The sequence below is a fragment of the Macadamia integrifolia genome, unplaced genomic scaffold, assembly GCF_013358625.1.
Source record: "Macadamia integrifolia cultivar HAES 741 unplaced genomic scaffold, SCU_Mint_v3 scaffold1971, whole genome shotgun sequence".
In the NCBI taxonomy this organism is placed as follows: Eukaryota; Viridiplantae; Streptophyta; class Magnoliopsida; order Proteales; family Proteaceae; genus Macadamia; species Macadamia integrifolia.
In genome coordinates this window covers 49766-68100 of record NW_024868442.1, presented here as the reverse complement: position 1 = coordinate 68100, position 18335 = coordinate 49766, and the positions used below count along the sequence as shown (strand labels likewise).

At 37.7% G+C, this 18335-nt stretch overlaps 1 protein-coding gene across 2 annotated transcripts in view; it reads left to right on the top strand.

The window, feature by feature from the left end:
* LOC122065319 (RNA cytosine-C(5)-methyltransferase NSUN2-like) overlaps positions 1 to 18225 on the top strand; it is a 21885-nt gene extending 3660 nt beyond the window's left edge. Inside the window, exons 3-15 of one of the 2 annotated variants that reach the window (XM_042629107.1) lie at positions 2886 to 2952; positions 3069 to 3181; positions 7344 to 7410; positions 7550 to 7598; positions 7836 to 7921; positions 8238 to 8503; positions 8582 to 8637; positions 9201 to 9286; positions 10954 to 11046; positions 13833 to 14214; positions 15880 to 16427; positions 17285 to 17519; positions 17603 to 18225. In XM_042629107.1, coding sequence (XP_042485041.1) covers positions 2886 to 2952; positions 3069 to 3181; positions 7344 to 7410; positions 7550 to 7598; positions 7836 to 7921; positions 8238 to 8503; positions 8582 to 8637; positions 9201 to 9286; positions 10954 to 11046; positions 13833 to 14214; positions 15880 to 16427; positions 17285 to 17519; positions 17603 to 17850 — 2296 coding nt within the window. In that variant the 3' untranslated portion in view covers positions 17851 to 18225. Of the gene's footprint in view, positions 1 to 2885; positions 2953 to 3068; positions 3182 to 7343; positions 7411 to 7549; positions 7599 to 7835; positions 7922 to 8237; positions 8504 to 8581; positions 8638 to 9200; positions 9287 to 10953; positions 11047 to 13832; positions 14215 to 15879; positions 16428 to 17284; positions 17520 to 17599 lie in introns of both variants that reach the window. The other variant, XM_042629106.1, reaches the window with a different exon arrangement.
* Positions 18226 to 18335: the final 110 nt, after the last annotated feature.

The following is an 18335-nucleotide window of genomic DNA, read 5'->3' as shown; positions in this document are numbered from 1 at the left end:
CTGTCTCCGACGGCAAAGAAAAAAAAAAAGGAAAAAGAATCAAGAAAGAAGAAGAAGAAGAAAAGAAGATGAGATGAGAAGAGAGAGGCAACGACATACCTGAGTTGAAGCCGTCGCGAGTCACCCATCCCTTCATCGGAGTCGCGACGTCTCCCTCCTCCTTCGCCGAACCACTGTTGGTTCGTCTCTCAGCAGAAGAGCTTTTGTCGGTAAAATCCTTTTTTTTTTCTTTTCAACTTATTTCTTTTTCTATTCCTAAAATACCCCTACCCCACCTTTTTATTACCCTCCACCCTCTTTCCTTGCCTTTCCAAGTATACCCCTGTCCTCTTCTTTTTAAGTTTCAAGTTGAACTTCTACAAAAAAAAAAGGGTTGAACCTCAATAATTACAGTTGTGCCATCCTCTCCTCAACTTCTATTTATTTACCATTCTGTCCCTGCCCTTTAAGCCTCCAGTTATTTACTATTCTGCCATTATTCTTTGAGTGCTATTTTGTTACTCATCACCATGGTAGCCAATAGTGAAGTTGTTCAACAGCTGAATTCCTATAAAGGAGAAACTGATACAAAATTTGATACTCTCACTAACATGGTCACGTCCCTAAAGACAATGGTGGAATCTATGCAAGTTTCTATTGATCGTTTGGTGGCAGCAGATAAAGGAAAGGGTCCCATTCAGTCTGGGGATTCTTCCAACACCACTCCACAGGATCTGCCAGTAACACCACCACCACCACCTCCACCACCATATGGGACTGGTAGACATGATGATGGAGCAGAAAGAGCAGCCAAACTGGATGTCCTTGATTTTTATGGAGACAATAATCCAGAATTGTACCTTGACTGGATTCACAGTTTAGATACATTCTTCAGATGGTACGGGTTGACTGAGGCTCGAAAGATCCTATTTGCAGAGGCCAAACTGAAAGGCACGGCTAGAGTCTGGTGGATCAATCAACAACAACAGAACCGAACCCGAGGCATTGGTTTGGTCACTACTTGGGCTGAAATGTATGAAGTCATGAATCGGCGATTCTTGCCTTCTGATTACAAGCAACGCATGCATCTCAGGTTTGCACAGTTGAAACAAGAGAATTTGACCGTTGAAGAGTATGTTGCTAGATTTTATTATTTGGCCACTCGTTCTGACTTTGAGTGGGATGAAGAAGTCTTAGTGGCCCAATTTCGCAATGGTCTGCACCCTCAACTTAGTGCTGCCCTTGCATCTAGTCGACTACCTACAATGGAAGACGCCGTACAAGTAGCATATCAGGTTGAGGAAAGTCTGAAACGCCCATACAACCGGAGAAATTTTGCAGATACTTTTTCTCGAGGTACTAGTTGGCAACAGTCTCTTACCCAAGAAAGGTCATCTAGCAAGCCACAGGCAAGTGCTACATCTATGGCTTCTTCACGACCTAGTCGGCCGTATTCTCCACCTCGACATGTTTCTGAAATGTCATCTTCACGGCCTACTCGCCCATATTCACCCCCTCGGCGTGGTTCAGATAAACCTTCTAATTCTTCAAAATTCACAGTTCGGTGCTACTCATGCAATGGATTTGGACATATCAGTGCCCAATGTCCTAGCCGTTTGGTTGCTTTTATTGATAAGGAATCTCCTCTGCCATATATTCCCGAAGAGCAACTGGGTTCTGACACAGTTGATTTAAGAGAAGAGCGTGCAACAGGTGAAGTCAATGACACTCTTAGTGACGATGACCAACATCCCTTTTATGTCATTCGTCATGTGTTGACCACTCAAAAGGCCACTGAAAATGAAGATTGGCGCCGCAGTAGTATTTTTCAGACTCGTGTGAAGTGCAATGATCAGTTGCTAACCTTGGTCATTGATGGAGGCAGTTGCACTAATGTTGTCTCTGAAGACGCTGTTCGTAAGCTGGGATTGAATACAGAACCACATCCTAATCCTTACAAGGTTGCTTGGGTGAACAACACTAATCTCAAAATCACAGATAAGTGTTTGGTCACATATTCTATTGGTGGATTTAAGGATACAGTCCAATGTGATGTCCTCCCTCTGAAGGTGTGCCATATCCTTCTTGGTCGACCTTGGTTGTTTGATAAGAAAGTACAGCATTGTGGCTATGCCAATACCTATGCCTTTAAGCATGCCAACAAGACTATGAAGTTTCATCCTGCCAAAGATCTCCCTGAAATTAAGCTCAAGAAGATGGTGGGATCATTCCTCATTCAGCGTATTCCTTCAGACGGTCTCCTCGGTCCTTTCCCTAACTCGACGGAGTCGAGTTCTTTTCAGAGGAGGAGAGTTGATGCAGATACGGCTGCCCTTTCTTGGTTGGACCAGCATGACCGGCTTTGTAAGCCAAGAGCCAAGAAGAACCGGTCCAACCCAGGGTTTTGGTCCAACAAGGGTTGGAAATAAAATTAGTAGTTTACTTAGTATTTTATTTCATGCTTTTAGTTTCCAAACTTGAACGTAGGAGTAGGATTTATTTCCTTGCTTTGGTTTCCTTTTATACTTGTTTCCTAATTTAGGCTAGTTTCCATTCCAGTTAAGTTTCTAATTTCATGTTCCTATTTTTCTATATATTGGTTGTAATCGACTGAAGATTTAGAGAGTAATTTGATTATTGAATGAACGTGTTAGTGTGATCCCCCTTTTCCCCCTCTCTACTCTGATTTCCCCTCCCTTCCCTAAGGGTTCTCCATCAGACTAACTCATAACTAAGCATGTAACAGTATACCGGCAGCATACCCAGCCTTTTCCCAAAACAAAATAAGTATCTATTAAAGTTCAATTGTTCACTGCAAAACAGTAACTATGTTCACATTCAAGTAGTCTGCCAGTCTTTGTAAGTGGTAACTCTGTGTGTGTGTGTGTCTTTTTTTTTGGGTGCAGTGGCCAGTTTTTCAAGGACATACGGTCACAGTTAGAGAACGACTTTATGAAATCTCTTGAGGCTGAGGTTTATCAATACGACATATCTTTTGGCTCACTAATATTTGGTTCAGCTGCTAGACTGCTACCATTGGATATTCATTTCATATTTTCCTTTTTTCTGCTTTCCTTCACTCTTTGCAGGTCCCTGATGGTGAACTGGAGGCTATTCGACCATTACCCTGGTATCCACAAAATCTTGGTTGGCATTCAAATTTCTCTCGGATGCAGCTAAGGAAGAACCAAACTCTTGAGAGGTAAATGATGCCTTAACTGATGATTTGTAAGCTTGAGTGGATTTCATGCGGTAATAGAAGACAGTGTGGGTGTTCAAGATAGAATAGGTGGAGGTGACAGTGGGTTGGGTTGTGCTGATTCATATCATGTCAACACAATTATGATGCAAAGAACACCACCAGTTTGATAGATAGGGTGGCACCATAAGAAACCCTAACTAAACACAACTTACGATAATCATTTAATAAGTGTTCATGATTGGGTTAGCATGACCTGAGTCAAAACAACACAAAAATGATAAAAACAACAACGACAAACGTAGCATTATCCCAACTTAATGGGGTCAGCTACATGGATCCAATCAAAACAAAGTAGGAAAAATTGAGGTTTAAACAAACAAGGGGGGAAGAAGAGATGAGAAAAGATTATAGGAAATAAGATGATTGTTAGGATTTAAGATGTCACTGCAAGCGTATGGATCAGAGAGCAGCCACTTTATTTTTGACTTATTTTAATAATGTTAAAGTGAACTGATTAATGGTTGTGATCTAATTCTAACTACTGTCCTAAACATATGTATCTAAAATAACGTCCTAATCATTCGTCATCTAAGAATTTAAAATGCAAGCCATGCAATTAAAATTAAATAAATAAATAACTGAAAATAAACAACCCACGCAATTAAAAAGCAATGAAGGAAAAAAAATGCTGAAATAAAAATAAAGTAAAAGAAAGGGGATAAAGCTAGAGAGAGGCTCAAAAGTAGGTTTCTCTACTTAGCCCGAGGGATGCATCATAATATGAGCTTCCCTACTTGACCAGAGAGTCACTCTTACAAGGGTTACTCTACTTGGCTTTAGGGAAAGGGAGAAAATTAAAATAAAAACAATAAAATGACAGTTCTATGGCTAGGAGGGGCAAAGCCAACACATACACTACCCATGAACCTTGGGGGAAAGGGAAAGCAATAATGTAACGATTGAAATTAAAATCCTAAATTAAGAAAGAAAGGGTAGTCAGAAGAGGGAATGAGAAGGGGGGAGAGAAGACTATTGAAAAAGCTTACCTACTTGAATCAATACTTGAACTTGAAAGCTTGGGTGATTTGAGATACTACCAACCCTAAAAACCAGATATGGAATAAATTAAATCTGAAATTTTTAGGCCTGGAGAAAACAAATATTGAAAAAAAAAAAAACTGAACTTGAAAAAGAGATGCTCCACGGCTCGTGATCTTGTCACTTAGATCTAAGCCTAGAACTATAACTTAAAACTTACAACTCAATCGCAAAAATATAAACATAAAAAGCTGAATAAAAATAAAAGAGTGCTTACATTAATTGAAATAAAAAGCTATTACAAAAGTGATTAAAGCAAAAATAAAGAAGAACTAAAACTAGAGGGAGTGAGAGAGGGAGAGAGAGCAACTAAAAAAAAAACAAGAAGAAGAATGAAGTGTCTCCCCTCCTCTTCCATGAGTTGTATTTATAGGGAATGGGGAGGTAGGGTAATAAATTTCTCTTTCCTAAAAGGGGGAAACCCATAATTGGTAGGTGAGATCTTTTGAGACCAAAAGTGCTAAGGTGGAGGAGAGAGAAGAGAGAAATAAACTTGGATAAATTTTCTATAATTTTTTTGCTTATTTTTATTTATTTTTCTCTTCTTTTTCTCCCTCTCTTCAAATCTTGCGCACAACCCCTGTTGGCCGATTTTTTTTTTTTACTTGGACGATTTCCTTCTTGCTTTGTGTGATTTGGACAATCTTCTGGTGATGATGTGGAGGAGAGAGAAGGTTTGGACAAGATTTATTTCTTTTTTTTTTTTTCTTTCCTTTTTTTTTTTCTCTTCTTGCGCAAGAAACCCCTCCCACGATTTTCCTTGCTCTGAAGATTTAGAGAATCTTCTGATTTGATGTGGAAATCCCCTCCATGCCCTTAGTGCTTTAAGTGAGTGAAAAGCAGAAAATCTTCAACAAAATTCTCCAAAAAAAAATACAACCATGAGATTCGAACTTGAGACCTCCTAGTGAGCAAGGGAATTTTGCACACCATAGTTCACCAACTACATTAGGTAGTTGTTGTTGGAGAGATATGACGTCCGATAATGCTTAAGGCCTTTAAAACACAAAACCTGCAAAAAGAGAGTAAAACCCAAGGTAGCTCCATTTTAAATATGTAAAAATGTATGCTTTACTACTTAGATTTCACACATAAATGTGCTCATCAATGATCAATGGGCAATGAAAATGAACAAAGACAAATGAAAGATGAAAATGAATGGTGAGAGTAAGAGGAAAGAGGCACAGCTCAGCAAGGGGAAAATCCTAATAGGAGGTAGTTAAATAGGTTAGTCGGGTTTAAGGGCAACCATTTAATGCAAAAAATGCTGAATCTGGGTGGAATCCTAGTTAACAATTCGGCCAAATAATTTTCTGGGTGGAATCCTAGTTAACAATTCGGCCGAATAATTCGCGAATTATTCGGCCGAATAGAATTTTTCCGAATTAAATCAAAAATTATGACTGAATCCGAATTAAAAATAAAATTCGGTAAAAAACACGCTTTTTACTAATTTGATTTTAAAACGCGAATAATTCGGGCTGAATCGAATTAAACCGAATTATTCAATCCACTTAAACAGTATTAAAAAAACAAACAAACAAACAAACAAACAAAACGTCATATATGAAACCCACGGTACCCACCACCGAAATAGTTTTTTTTTTTTTTTCTTCTTCTCCCCCAAATTTCCGCCTCCTTCCCATCTTTTTTCTCCACCTAATTCTTCTGTAACAATTGTACGAATCTACTCTGTTTCATTTCTTTATCATAATTTCATCAGTTCATCCTAAGATAGGGGAGATATCAAGCCTTGATGGATAATTTGAGGTTCCGGGGGACCAGGACAGATTCATATCACCGTATCGATCAATCTTCTTTTATATTGTTGCTTTAATTGTGAAAAATTAGTGCGTCTTAGTGTAATATGGGTCTTGTGAACCCAAGCAAAAGGATAGTGAAAATTTTTTGTGGTCAATTTATTTATTTGTTTTATTGTAGTTGTAATCTTGCTTTCACTGTTTTGGGGCCTAATCTATTTCATTAGTAGAAATTGGACTACAATAACCATTGCTTCCATCTCTCAATGACAAAATTTTCATAGTTTTTTACTTTATTGTATAAAGTAATTTGCTCTTTCTAAGTATACAAATCAAGTTAATAACTTGATAAATAAAAAATATACAATAAACTATAAAAATAATATCCAAATTTTTTGCCTGACTTTTATTTTTTTAATCGAATAATTCTCAAATCTGAATCTGAATCCGACTCCGATTTTTATTTTTTCCACTTTTTTGACCGAATCCTTAAATCAACCAATCGAATTATTTCGAATAATTCTCTGCCCGAATAATTCCCGAATCCGAATTTGCTAACTATGGTCACCACCCCTTTATTGGGTTAACTTCAGGTTTGGCAGATTCTACAAGAAATTTGGCCTGTTTGCACAAGGCCTTTTTGTATCCCAAATTCAATATGAACTGAAACTACCCAACCCAAAACATTTAGAGGGTTGTTTTCATGTTTATACTGATAATGGCAGTGTTGCCACATTTAGAATGAAGCAACTGCCTTGGTTTATGTTTTAGTGGATTCTAGATAGTTGGGCTGCTGTGATCCTGCTTTTCCTTTATTTTGTACCCTCAAAAGTAAACTTGGTGTCTTATGATGTGGTCTAGGGGTGATTTCTTGCAATTTATCATGTATCAGAGCTACTCCTAAAGTAACTCTATTTTGTTCATTCCTTATTTTATCTTTTCTAGTTTTACCACTCATTCATCTCAGCATCCTCATTTCATCTACACTAAAGTTTGTGCAATTGAATTTATTTTTTTGTTTTTGAATTGACTTAAGCATCTAACTTGTAAACATAATATTCAATGAATTCCACAATTTTGTTGATTAAATACTTGCATTATTCCATATCTTCTTTTTAGCCTGTCTCAATTACACAAGTGGAATTTTTTCCCCTTTGGGGGGGGGGGGGGGTTGTCAGTTTCTTGTGGCATATTTTGTTAGGGCTATTATATGCCACTTATTTCATTTATAAAAGTGACCTTCTTCAGTTGATTTACTAACAGCTGGCTAGGATTTACTGCGGTATTGATTTAATGAATCTCAGGTTCCATGAATTCTTAAAGCAAGAAAATGAAATTGGGAACATCACAAGACAAGAAGCTGTCAGCATGGTAAATTAATACCATGGCATTTAGTTATATAATCTCTGTAAAATTTATATATTTTCAGAGGGTAGTTTTGTCTCTTCTTTATTATAGACATCCCAAGGACAAAATAATCATTAATTTCATGTTATTGCCTGTGACACAGGTACCTCCATTATTTCTGGATGTGCATCCCCATCATTTTGTACTTGATAGTAAGCTACTGCTCATGCATTTAAATCTATATTTTGTGGTAACAGAGAACATTTAGATTGATTGAAAATGGAAAATCATTTATACTATCGTTAGTTCATAATTTGATTTTTGAGAAGGTCCTTGAAGTTCCATTAAAAGATCTTATGAGGTTGCTGATATTCCTCTTTAATATTTCATACGGTCTTTCACAAAAAACTTCAATTTCCTCCCTAACTGGATCCTGTGTTTCTATACAGTGTGTGCAGCTCCTGGATCAAAAACATTCCAATTACTTGAGATTATACACCAATCAACTGAACCTGGATTTCTACCTGATGGAATGGTCCTTTTTCCTCTTCTTCCTCTTTAGTAGCTTTTTTTTTGTATACTTTTTCTGCATTAAATATTAGTCCTCGAAAACATTATTATTATTTTTTTTTTACTCAAACATTTGAGGACTCCTGGTCCCTGTCTCCATTATTGATCCATTCAGGATCGGCCAATCTAGACCATTCACAACTTGTATTGGTCTGGACTGGTTTGATCCCTGATCTCTACCCTGGCTTAATATTTTGGTTTTTTTTAAGCTACATGATCATATGAATTTAATTATCCTGATCACTCCATGTGATTGATTTTTTGTTTTTTGCTTGTCTAAGGTTATTGCAAATGATGTTGACATCCAAAGATGTAATCTTCTCATCCATCAGACAAAAAGAATGTGCAGTGCGAACTTGATAGTTACAAATCATGAGGCTCAATACTTCCCTAGATGCCATTCGAACAAAAATTGCTTGGACATATCTGAAACAGAAAGTTTCGAGGATCCAATGATTAGTCAACTCTTATTTGACAGTGTCTTATGTGATGTTCCCTGCAGTGGAGATGGCACCCTTCGCAAGGCTCCTGATCTTTGGAGGAAGTGGTTAGTTACTTTTCCCCTGACAGCCTGCCTAGTTTCTGTGGTATTATGACTGATAGATGTGATTTGTCTTGTATTCAGGAATGCTGGAATGGGCAATGCGCTCCATCGCCTCCAAGTGCAGATAGCCATGCGTGGTAAAGATTATAACAAATTTGAAATTATTGTAGTTCTTTTGTTGGGGTTATCTTTGTTGGGTCTTCCATTCTTCGACATTTGTGTCTGTTGTGAGTTTTTTATGGGTAGATTTGCTAATTTTCATGTTTACTCTTTTCAAGGTTGTTGAATTATCACTTGATGAGAACCAATTTTTGTTATGTCATATAAGGTGTGAACTTTTGGCTAGTTATGAATAATTGGGCATGTATCTTCAGGGGCTCTTTATCCTTCATTTAATAATTAAAGGAGGGACCCAAATATAGGCTACACCAGGAACTTCAATTTGTTTGATATCTACAAACATTTAAGACAGCCTTTCATTTTTGCTGATCAGAAATAAAATATTATCCGTAACATTCACTCCACTCCCTAAGATTAAGTATATTTCCTTAAAGTTGTATAAGTTACATAAAGGAGACCTTCTATGATGCTTCCCTGGAATGTTGTACTTACCTCAAACTTAGTTCTTCTTCAATGTACTTGGGACACTCTATTAAGTTGTCTTCTTAGTCCTGCAATAATGTTATGTTGCACATCGCAGGTATCCGGTTGCTTAAAGTTCGTGGAAGAATGGTTTACTCAACCTGCTCAATGAACCCAGTTGAGAATGAAGCAGTGGTTGCTGAGGTAATTTAGCAAGAGAACCCGGGGGAGGGGGAACCACAAGCGTGGTGCATAAAATTTTGTTAAAGGAAACTCAAGAGGATATAAGTCATGCAGTTGCGATGAAATATAAACTGCAGAAAAGTCTGATGGCAAACAAGAGAGGAGGAAAGGAAAATATTGCGCGAAAAACTTGGCAAAGGGGGAACAGAATATGACAGCAGATGAACTCTACAACTACTAAAGATGCCTATGAAAGGTTCACCATCTCCCCAGAGAAGAGAAAAAGGCATACATTTATCCCAAAAAAAAGAAGAGAAAATGATTATACAAACCTTAGAGGGAATATACAAGCACAAAATAGCTTTAAAAAAAAAAAAAGAAGTAAGCTACTAAACTACATAATGGGAAATGTGATTCCTAGATATTGTAATGACACCCGGCTTCCAAAACCCTGCTTTGGGTTTCTATGGGTCCACAAGAATGATAATAACTCAAGTTAAGAGTATAGTGGCAACTTTAATTTCTGGAGCAGTTCAGGCCCTGAAGAGTGAGTAAACAATTGAAGGACCAAACTGTATATGATATTTGAAGAGAGTTTTCTGGAATTAAAATTCTGGGTGGATTTTAAACAGAATCAAAATAGTATTAGAAGGCCTTTATGTAATATTTAAAACCCCAGGTCTCTGTTTGTAGTTAGAGGTTATCTTCAACCTCTTGATGAGAGACAACCAGAGGTAAACAAGCCTGCTTTCAGATGAAAGAACCCACTCAAGAGAGCTCTGATCAATAGGGGGAACTTTTGGGTCTGATTCTCTGGGGTTTGTCTTGCCCTAGAGTGAGAACAAACACACAAGATCTGGGAAGAAAACAAGAAGGGTGAGGGAGATTGACACCGGTTTTTGTAGATTGCTGTTACCACCAGAACATAACAGTGAAGAATCAAAATAAAAAAAGAGGAGGGGGAAGGAAGGAGATAAGAAGGGAAGCTAAGAGCTTACCTGAGAGGGAGAAGAACTGGATCGTTGGGGGAAGAGGAAGATGACACGGCCAATCTTGGCTCCAGAAACAACAATCCCATCAATCCATTCCAATATTCAACTCTAGTCTATAATCGATGGATTACAATATTACATCATATAAATAAAGAGAAAAAAAGGCTCCTACTCAAACTCCATAACTGAAACAGAACTGCTTTCCTACATGGTATCCAACTTCCCTTACATAAAATACTATAAAAATAAAAATTACATTAATAACCCAAGTAATAAATAAATTCCTAACAAATCCCCTATTGGACCAGAATCTTGGTTTGGGCCAGGTTCACTTCTGTCTGGGTTTCCAGATTGGATCATGTTGGTCCTCCCGATCTATTCTCTTTGAAGTGGTACCTTCTTTTCCATTTACCGAATGGGTTATTCTAGGATTTCAATGTCTCCTCATGTTCTGTATATCAACGCAAGTGATATTAATATCTGTTTATGCTCAACTCAATATAATCTTCTCAACTAAATGGGCATTAATATCTTTTATGACAAGATTAATTTTGTACCTACACGGCTTCTGTTGTGCATGGCAAAACCATGTTATTAGACTCTCTTTCTCCCGATCTTGCCCCTTCTGGGTAACAACCATATCTTGAACGTTTTTCCTATTTTTATTTACATTTTCTCCCCCTTTTTTACTTCCAGATTCTCCGTAGGTGTGGAGGATCAGTTGAACTTCTAGATGTCTCGTCTGAGCTCCCTCAATTGATTCGGCGACCTGGTCTTAAGAAATGGAAGGTCAGTCTCTGATTTCATTCAGTATAGGTTTTCAATCTCCCATATTTGTCAGAGATTCTAAAGATTTGGTGTTTTCACCTTTATGGATTTGTGTAGGTCTTGGTCGCATTGTTTAAGTGAAGTTTAGAATGTATCTTTGATCCATGTTGTAGTAGATCATGCTTATCTTTTATCTTTGAAAATAAGGAGAAAATACTGTTATTGATTCTATGATTGGCTGTTGTTACTCCCTTTGGCCATTTGTTGTCACAGGATTGAGGTTTCTGTCACTAATGATCTGTGTGGGGCTTCATACTTTTTCTGATTTTGACTTGTGTGACGGTCCAAAATGCAGGAAATGTGGGACAAGAACACTGTTCAAAAAAATTCCATTTTTAGATGCATATGAACAACGTATAACTTATTGAGTAGATTAACCTTAACGAGGTCTAGTCCCAGCTGCTTTGAGTAGGCTATTAAATAGGGTAGATAATAATATTAAAATAACATGATAGTATTCATATGGTCAGGTATATGCATGAAATTCTACAAAATAGAATCCAGATAACAAGAGTGCATAGTGAACAATGCCTCAATCAATCCTAAAGGTAGTCTGATTGAACTCAGTCAATTCTGGTCAATTCTGTAGCACGGTGTATCAGGAGAAGGGAATTGTGGGGGGGGGGGGGGGGCAAATCTATTTCTACTGTCTTTCATTAAATTAACGGCTTCTCTCCTCTTCCATAAACTCCAATACTGTTTCTGTTTCTGGTCAAGTTGTCACTGATCTGATAGGCCATGAGGCATAATCTGTTTGAGTGGCTGTTATAGTGTAGGTTTGCTGGTTGGAGCAACCAAACTGTTCTGCTGAGCAGTCTGTTTGCCAGACAATGGTCCTGATTGGACCTCTAGTATTGAGGCTGAGATGAGCCGTCTGGGCACAACACTGAATTATTGTACTGTGGTTGGACCACCTGGGCCGATGGTCTATGAAAACACTGGGTCAGAATCCAGCGGCTCATGACCATTGACAGAAGGCTTGTGTTTGTCCTAGGAATTGAAATGGAACAAACAAGTTTATGCCCCACCTTGCTCTCTTCCTCAATGTTCCGTACATGGTTTGATGAAGCCAAGGGGAAGAAGAAAAAGGACTAGAAACCCTAGCCATGGGGGTCCCTAGATCCTTCTCTCTATTCTAGTCATGGCATCTTCTAAAGAATCATATTTCTTTTTTATTTTCTTAGTTTCTATATTTCTGAGGTTTATTTCCTATCAGAGTGAGGAAATTCTTATTTTGATCTGTAATTGGAATAAAATCTAGAGGGTTCTGTTAGCCCAAGAGATAGATGTAATCGGTCCCTCTATTGGCCACATTGTTGAAATACAAGTCTTCCACTTTCTCAACTTTTGTGTGGATTCACAGGAGCTGCTGGAGGTGGATTCTAGCCTAGAGTAGATTTGCTAGGAAAATGTGGGGTTGAATCCTTCCAAGATTGTCTTTTTATTTCTTCTGCAAGTTTTATCAGACTGTTGAGGAGCATTTTAGTAATGAAATTGTTCACAAGAGGTAAGAATGCAGATACCTTAAGCTCTCATATTATACCCTGTTTTCTGTGTTATTTTTGCTAATCTGATAGCGCTGAAACTTGCAATTCTGCTGTCTGATTTATCTGTACTTTCATTCCTAAGTTTCCTATTATATTCAATCAGATCTGGGTATCAACTCTTCTTTTTAACTCTTTCCGTCTTTCGTTTCCCCATCATTACCTTTATTTTCTTTGAAATACTGATCCATCAGAATTGCATCCATATTTCTGTTAAGAGAAATCAGTGGTTTTTGGTTGGTTTGTCAAGTCTAAGTTTCTAGAAAACTCAATTGAAGTTTCAGAGGTCTTGGAGCTAGGGTTTTTTTTTTTAGACCAGTTTAGCTTTCTGTTTCTATTGCCATTAACCTAACATTTTTGACTCATCTCCCATTCTACTTGCATTGCATTCCTTTCCACTTTGTAGATTCGATTCCTTATTTTGGAAGTTGCCTGTTTGTTACTGCTTGGTACACTCATATTGGTTCTTGTTTACCTCTGTTTACACCCTCCTTGTATGTATTCTGCTCAAATCCCTGGCAGATTTCTGTCCTAATTTTAAAGTCTAGGGTTAGGGTTTTGAGTTTTTCTCCATTTGACAACAATGTTTTCAATGCATTGCCTAGGTGGCAAAGCATTTTCAGAAGGCCTAGGTAACTAGTCGCCTAGATCCAAAATATGGGATATGGAAGGGAGGAGAGGATGGAAATGGGTGAAAAAGGGAGGAAAACAGGGGAAATGATGGAAAGAGAGGACAATAGGGAAGAAGAAAAAGAAGAAACCGGAAGCACTGCCACCGTCACAATCGCAGAGTCTCCTTCACAGTCACTCTTATCATAGCCACTTCTTCTCACAAACCCAGCCCATATTAGAAAGGCTGCAGCTGAGCCCAAGTAGAATTCCCTTCCCCCAGTAGGTGTCGAAGAAACACCAACTGCCACACCATTATTACTCTCAAAGATCCATCCTGGATAATTTTAATAATTCTGGGTGATTGATGTTATTGGCTGAGGAACTTAGCGAGTAACAGAAATTAGTGCAATTTCTGGTGAAAGAATAATAAGTTAATTGGTTACAATAGACAATCCTTGTGCAATTAGAACTGCTGCTTGATGTGCACATATGCATAAAGGACTTATAGAACAATTTCTACTGTTTGTTACTTTGCATTTACTATAGGATGTGAAACCTATGGCTTCACTTCCATTTGCATCTGCCTGGCAGGTTAGAGATAAGGGCATCTGGTTAGCTTCCTACAAAGATGTTCCAAGATACCGACGAGTGGCAATTGTTCCAAGCATGTTTCCTTCAGGTAGTAGCTCTGACACAGGAAATGCTTCATCTGATGGTTTGCAAGAAGATACAGGCTCACTTGAGGACTTAGATATGGGAAATTCACCTAGCTCTGGAAAGAGATTAAAGAATGGCAGTAATATAGATTGTGAAGAGGGATTTGGGCAATTAGAAAATTTTGTCATTCCAACTGTTGTTTCGGATGATGAAGTTTCCAGTCTCCCTTTAGAGCGTTGTATGAGGATTCTGCCACATGATCAGAACACTGGAGCCTTTTTCATTGCTGTATTTCACAAGCTTTCTCCCTTGCCTGGTAAGTCTTCCCCGTATATCTTGCTTTTTTGTGAGGAAATCATATTTACACATGATTGAACATAGTAAACCATTTCTTGAAGTCTCATTGAAAAGGTACATATGTGCTGGGATTAGAACCCACCCAAATCTCTCCTTAGTCCTGTGCCAAAATTAACTGATCATTCATTTATAAACCTCAGTGACAAAAAAAAGAAGAGTTAAGCTCACACTCTTGTAGTGAAATGTCTTGACAATAAAATCAGTATCTGTAAACAGTCGAAACATGGGGCACTCATATACAGTAAAAGATACAATTGGGTATATTGATGACATGGACGGAGGCCCTGAGCATGTGACCGATTCAGAATCTCCCGTCCGATGGATGCTCTTGATTCCTGCATATCCCAGTGTAAGGCTAAGGAAGATGGGTTTGCACTATGAAGAGATGTATAGGACTTACATATGATGGTTTCTTCTCAATGTTTAATTTGTCAGATATTTGAAATGGACCTATTCTTGGAGCAATAGTATTAGTAAGAGACTGCTAAGAAGTTGAGTTTTCTCAATTTGAATTATAGTTTTTAAGGCGCTGGTAAGGCGATGCCTTAGCAGCGCCTTGGCGTTGAAGCGGTCTAGAGATGGTAAGGTAGTGCTCCGCCTTATGTGAAGTAGCGCCTTATGGGTTTTTTTTTTTTAAACACATTTTAAAATTACTTGATGAAGATTCCAAATATCGATTTTTTATTAGTAAGTGTATGGTTTTGTTAACACTTGAGATGTATGGGATTAGCTTTACTCCATAAAAAATAACCAAAACAAACAAAACAAAAACACGATTCACAAACAGGGTTTAGATTTTGTTAAGGGTTTTAAGAAAGGGCTTTGAGAAGGAATCAAGAAACAAGGAAGAACCATTGATCCAGGCCACCATTTTGCTCTGGCAGTGGTGAGCTTCATTCTTCTTTGATGGGAGTAGAAATATAGTGGATGACCTTAGGACTTAGGCACTCATTTTGGCATCATAGAGGTAAGTATAATAAATAATTGTATTTTTTATGTCTTCTTTTCTTTATATTTATAATTTTGTTTCATAATTATGTATTTATATTATATGTTAATATGTTATGATGATTGATGATTGATGATTGATGAAGATGAACTTAGTTTATTCACTTTATTGATTTGTTTTCTTGATGAATATCTTACATTGGTATGAATATGAATATTTAATATTTATTTAGCATATGAGTAATAGGATTCAACTAAGATTTGAGACAAATAGATTGGTTTTATAAAAAAATTACACAGGAACGCTTTAGTCGATAAGGCGACGCTTTATGCCCGCCTTATCGCTAAGGCGCTCTGAAAGACCCTCAATCGCCTCCGTCGCCTTACCGCCTTAAAAACTATGATTTGAATGTACTGATTATTGGCTATACATTTTAAATAATTGAGCCAATAAATGTGAAATGAGGGATTCTTCTTAAGATTCTTTGGGGACTTGAAAAAAGGAAAGTATTACAAGTCTCTAAACACTTAAAAAAACATTTTCTGGATTTTCTTTGCAGTATAATCAAGAAGCGGATATCTGGCTACACTGTTTTAATATATATATATATATATATATTTTTTTTTTTCTTTTTGAGATTGTTGAACCATATTTGATCTTTTTATCCTTTTGCAGCAACCTTGGAGAATCAGGGACAGTTTGCTTCTGGGAAAATGGAGTTACCCAAGAAGTTAGCAGATGAGTTAATTGAAGATACGAATGAGTCGGAGATAAATCCATCAGAAGATGGTGGACATCATCAGTATTCTGAAGTAACTTCTGATGCTGATTTACGTGGTAAACAATCAGAGGAAGGTGCTTTGGAGCCTGATTCTAATGGGATACATCAGGAGAAGGAACCTGAGGAATCCGATATCTATGGGGATGGGGAGACTAGCCTTGAAAGTTCTATAAATGTGAAGCGAAAAATACAAATTCAAGGAAAATGGAGAGGAGTGGATCCCGTTGTTTTTTTCCGGGATGACACCATTATCAGTAGCATAAAAGCGTTCTATGGTGTTAATGAGTCCTTTCCTCTTGATGGTCACCTTGTGACAAGAAATCCTGATCCTCATCATGTGAAAAGAATTTATTATATATCAAAGCCAGTTCAGGATGTTCTGAAGCTAAATTTCCAAGCTGGACAGCACCTTAAGATAACTTCCATTGGCCTCAAGACATTTGTAAGTTTCTTCTCCATTAAATTTCATTGTATTGATTCCTTTATCTCTATGAAAGATATATGGATCTGCATTCTTAATTGGTTGAGGGGTGGATTTTTTTTGTTTTTGGGGGGGTGGGGGGGGGGGTGGGGAAGGGAAGTAAGACAATGTGAATAGTTATAGTAGAGAGTGAAAAAGAATCTGACGTAAAGGTTCCCATTCTGACAGCACTTTGAAGGAAAGCTATCTTTTTTCAAAAAGTGGGGGAGTATTGCTAGCTGCCCACTTTTGTCCAGAAGGTTACAATTAGAAATTCTAAACCACATGGAGTAAAAGGGAGATATTGATATATAAATCCTATCTGAAATTGAACTATATATGGAAATTTCTCATGTACATCTACCAACTATTTGATCCCATGAAATCTGATTACATTTGTCAATGCCACCATTTTACCAATTGAGCCAAAGGGGGAAAATGTTTACAATGTAGGGTTCTTGTGCTAGTCTACACTTCGATGTATTAAAAAGTTTTACATTATCACAAACTGACAATGTTCCCCAGACCCTGCCACCATCCGAAAGATATATGGGATATATAGTTTAATGCATTCTTGGCTAAGGCTCCAGATCCATCATTTGTGGTTATATCCCAGGATCTGAAACATTGGTTTTAGTTAGTTTTATAAAGCAACTGTTTCTTATTCATAAACCCCGGGGGTGGGGTTTGAAAAGAACAGGTGTTTCCTGCCATAGCATTAAAAGGGACCCCTTCCTGGCTTGTCTAAGGAGATAATGACTCTTTTATTTAGCTGTTGATTTTGATTCATTCACCGACTTATATCCTGAAAGCATCATCTATTGTGGTTTCTATTTCAGGAGCGTCAAACTTCAAGAGAAGGTACATCTACAGAATGTGCTTTTCGGATATCATCAGAAGCATTGCCTTTGCTCCTCCCATATATCACCAAACAGATTCTATGTGCATCCTTGGTTGACTTCAAGCACCTTTTGCAATACAAGTCAATCAGGTTTGCAGATTTTGTTGATGCTGAGTTCGGTGAGAAGGCATCCAAGCTCAAGTTGGGCTGTTGCATTTTTGTGCTGAGAAAAGGTGTTACTTGCATCTTGGGTTTCTATTATTGTTATCAAGATTGATGAACCACTTATTCACCAAATTATCGTTGATTGCAGAAGGTGTAGGTCCTTCCGATCCTATTCAAGTGGATGCCTCAACAATAGCTATCGGTTGCTGGAAAGGCAATTCTAATATTTCTGTGCTGGTGACAGCAATAGACTGCAAGGAGCTGCTTCAAAGGCTCCCTGTGCAATCAGGGAATGAAAAGGACTACCTGAGCTTGGAGGTGGATGTAACGAGACCTACTGATGATGATCTCGATGTGAACCAAGAACCTGGAACAATTGAGCAAGTCCCAATTGGTTGAGCTAATTTTGTGCCATTCTGTTTCCTTCCTTTTCTATTTGATTACATGAGAGACTGTTGAATCAAGAATTTGAAGCTACAGGTGAGACTGTCTCAGGAATTTGAAGTGTGCCATATGCGTGGTTGACAAGCTTTCTGTTTTTCTTCCTGGCAGATCAACTAACAATTGTTCCAAATTCGAAATGGATCCTGCACCATAGTCCCTTTTTATAATTAATCTACAAGACAATGCTCTTAACAAGATTTTGTATTGGCAATTTGGATTTTGGTTCGCAACAATTATAACTCACTGTAACCCTCTTTTAAGGGAAAATGTACTAAACATTGCCACGTCAATGAAAAAGCCAATCCTTGACTGTTTACTCTTTCTGAGTCACATGAAAGTCTCTAGTTAAAACTGACTGTTAGATTTGAAAGCCACCCTTGGATTAGCCACTTGTCAAGTTGCAGATTCTACCTCACTTGGGGTCTCATATGAATGATTCA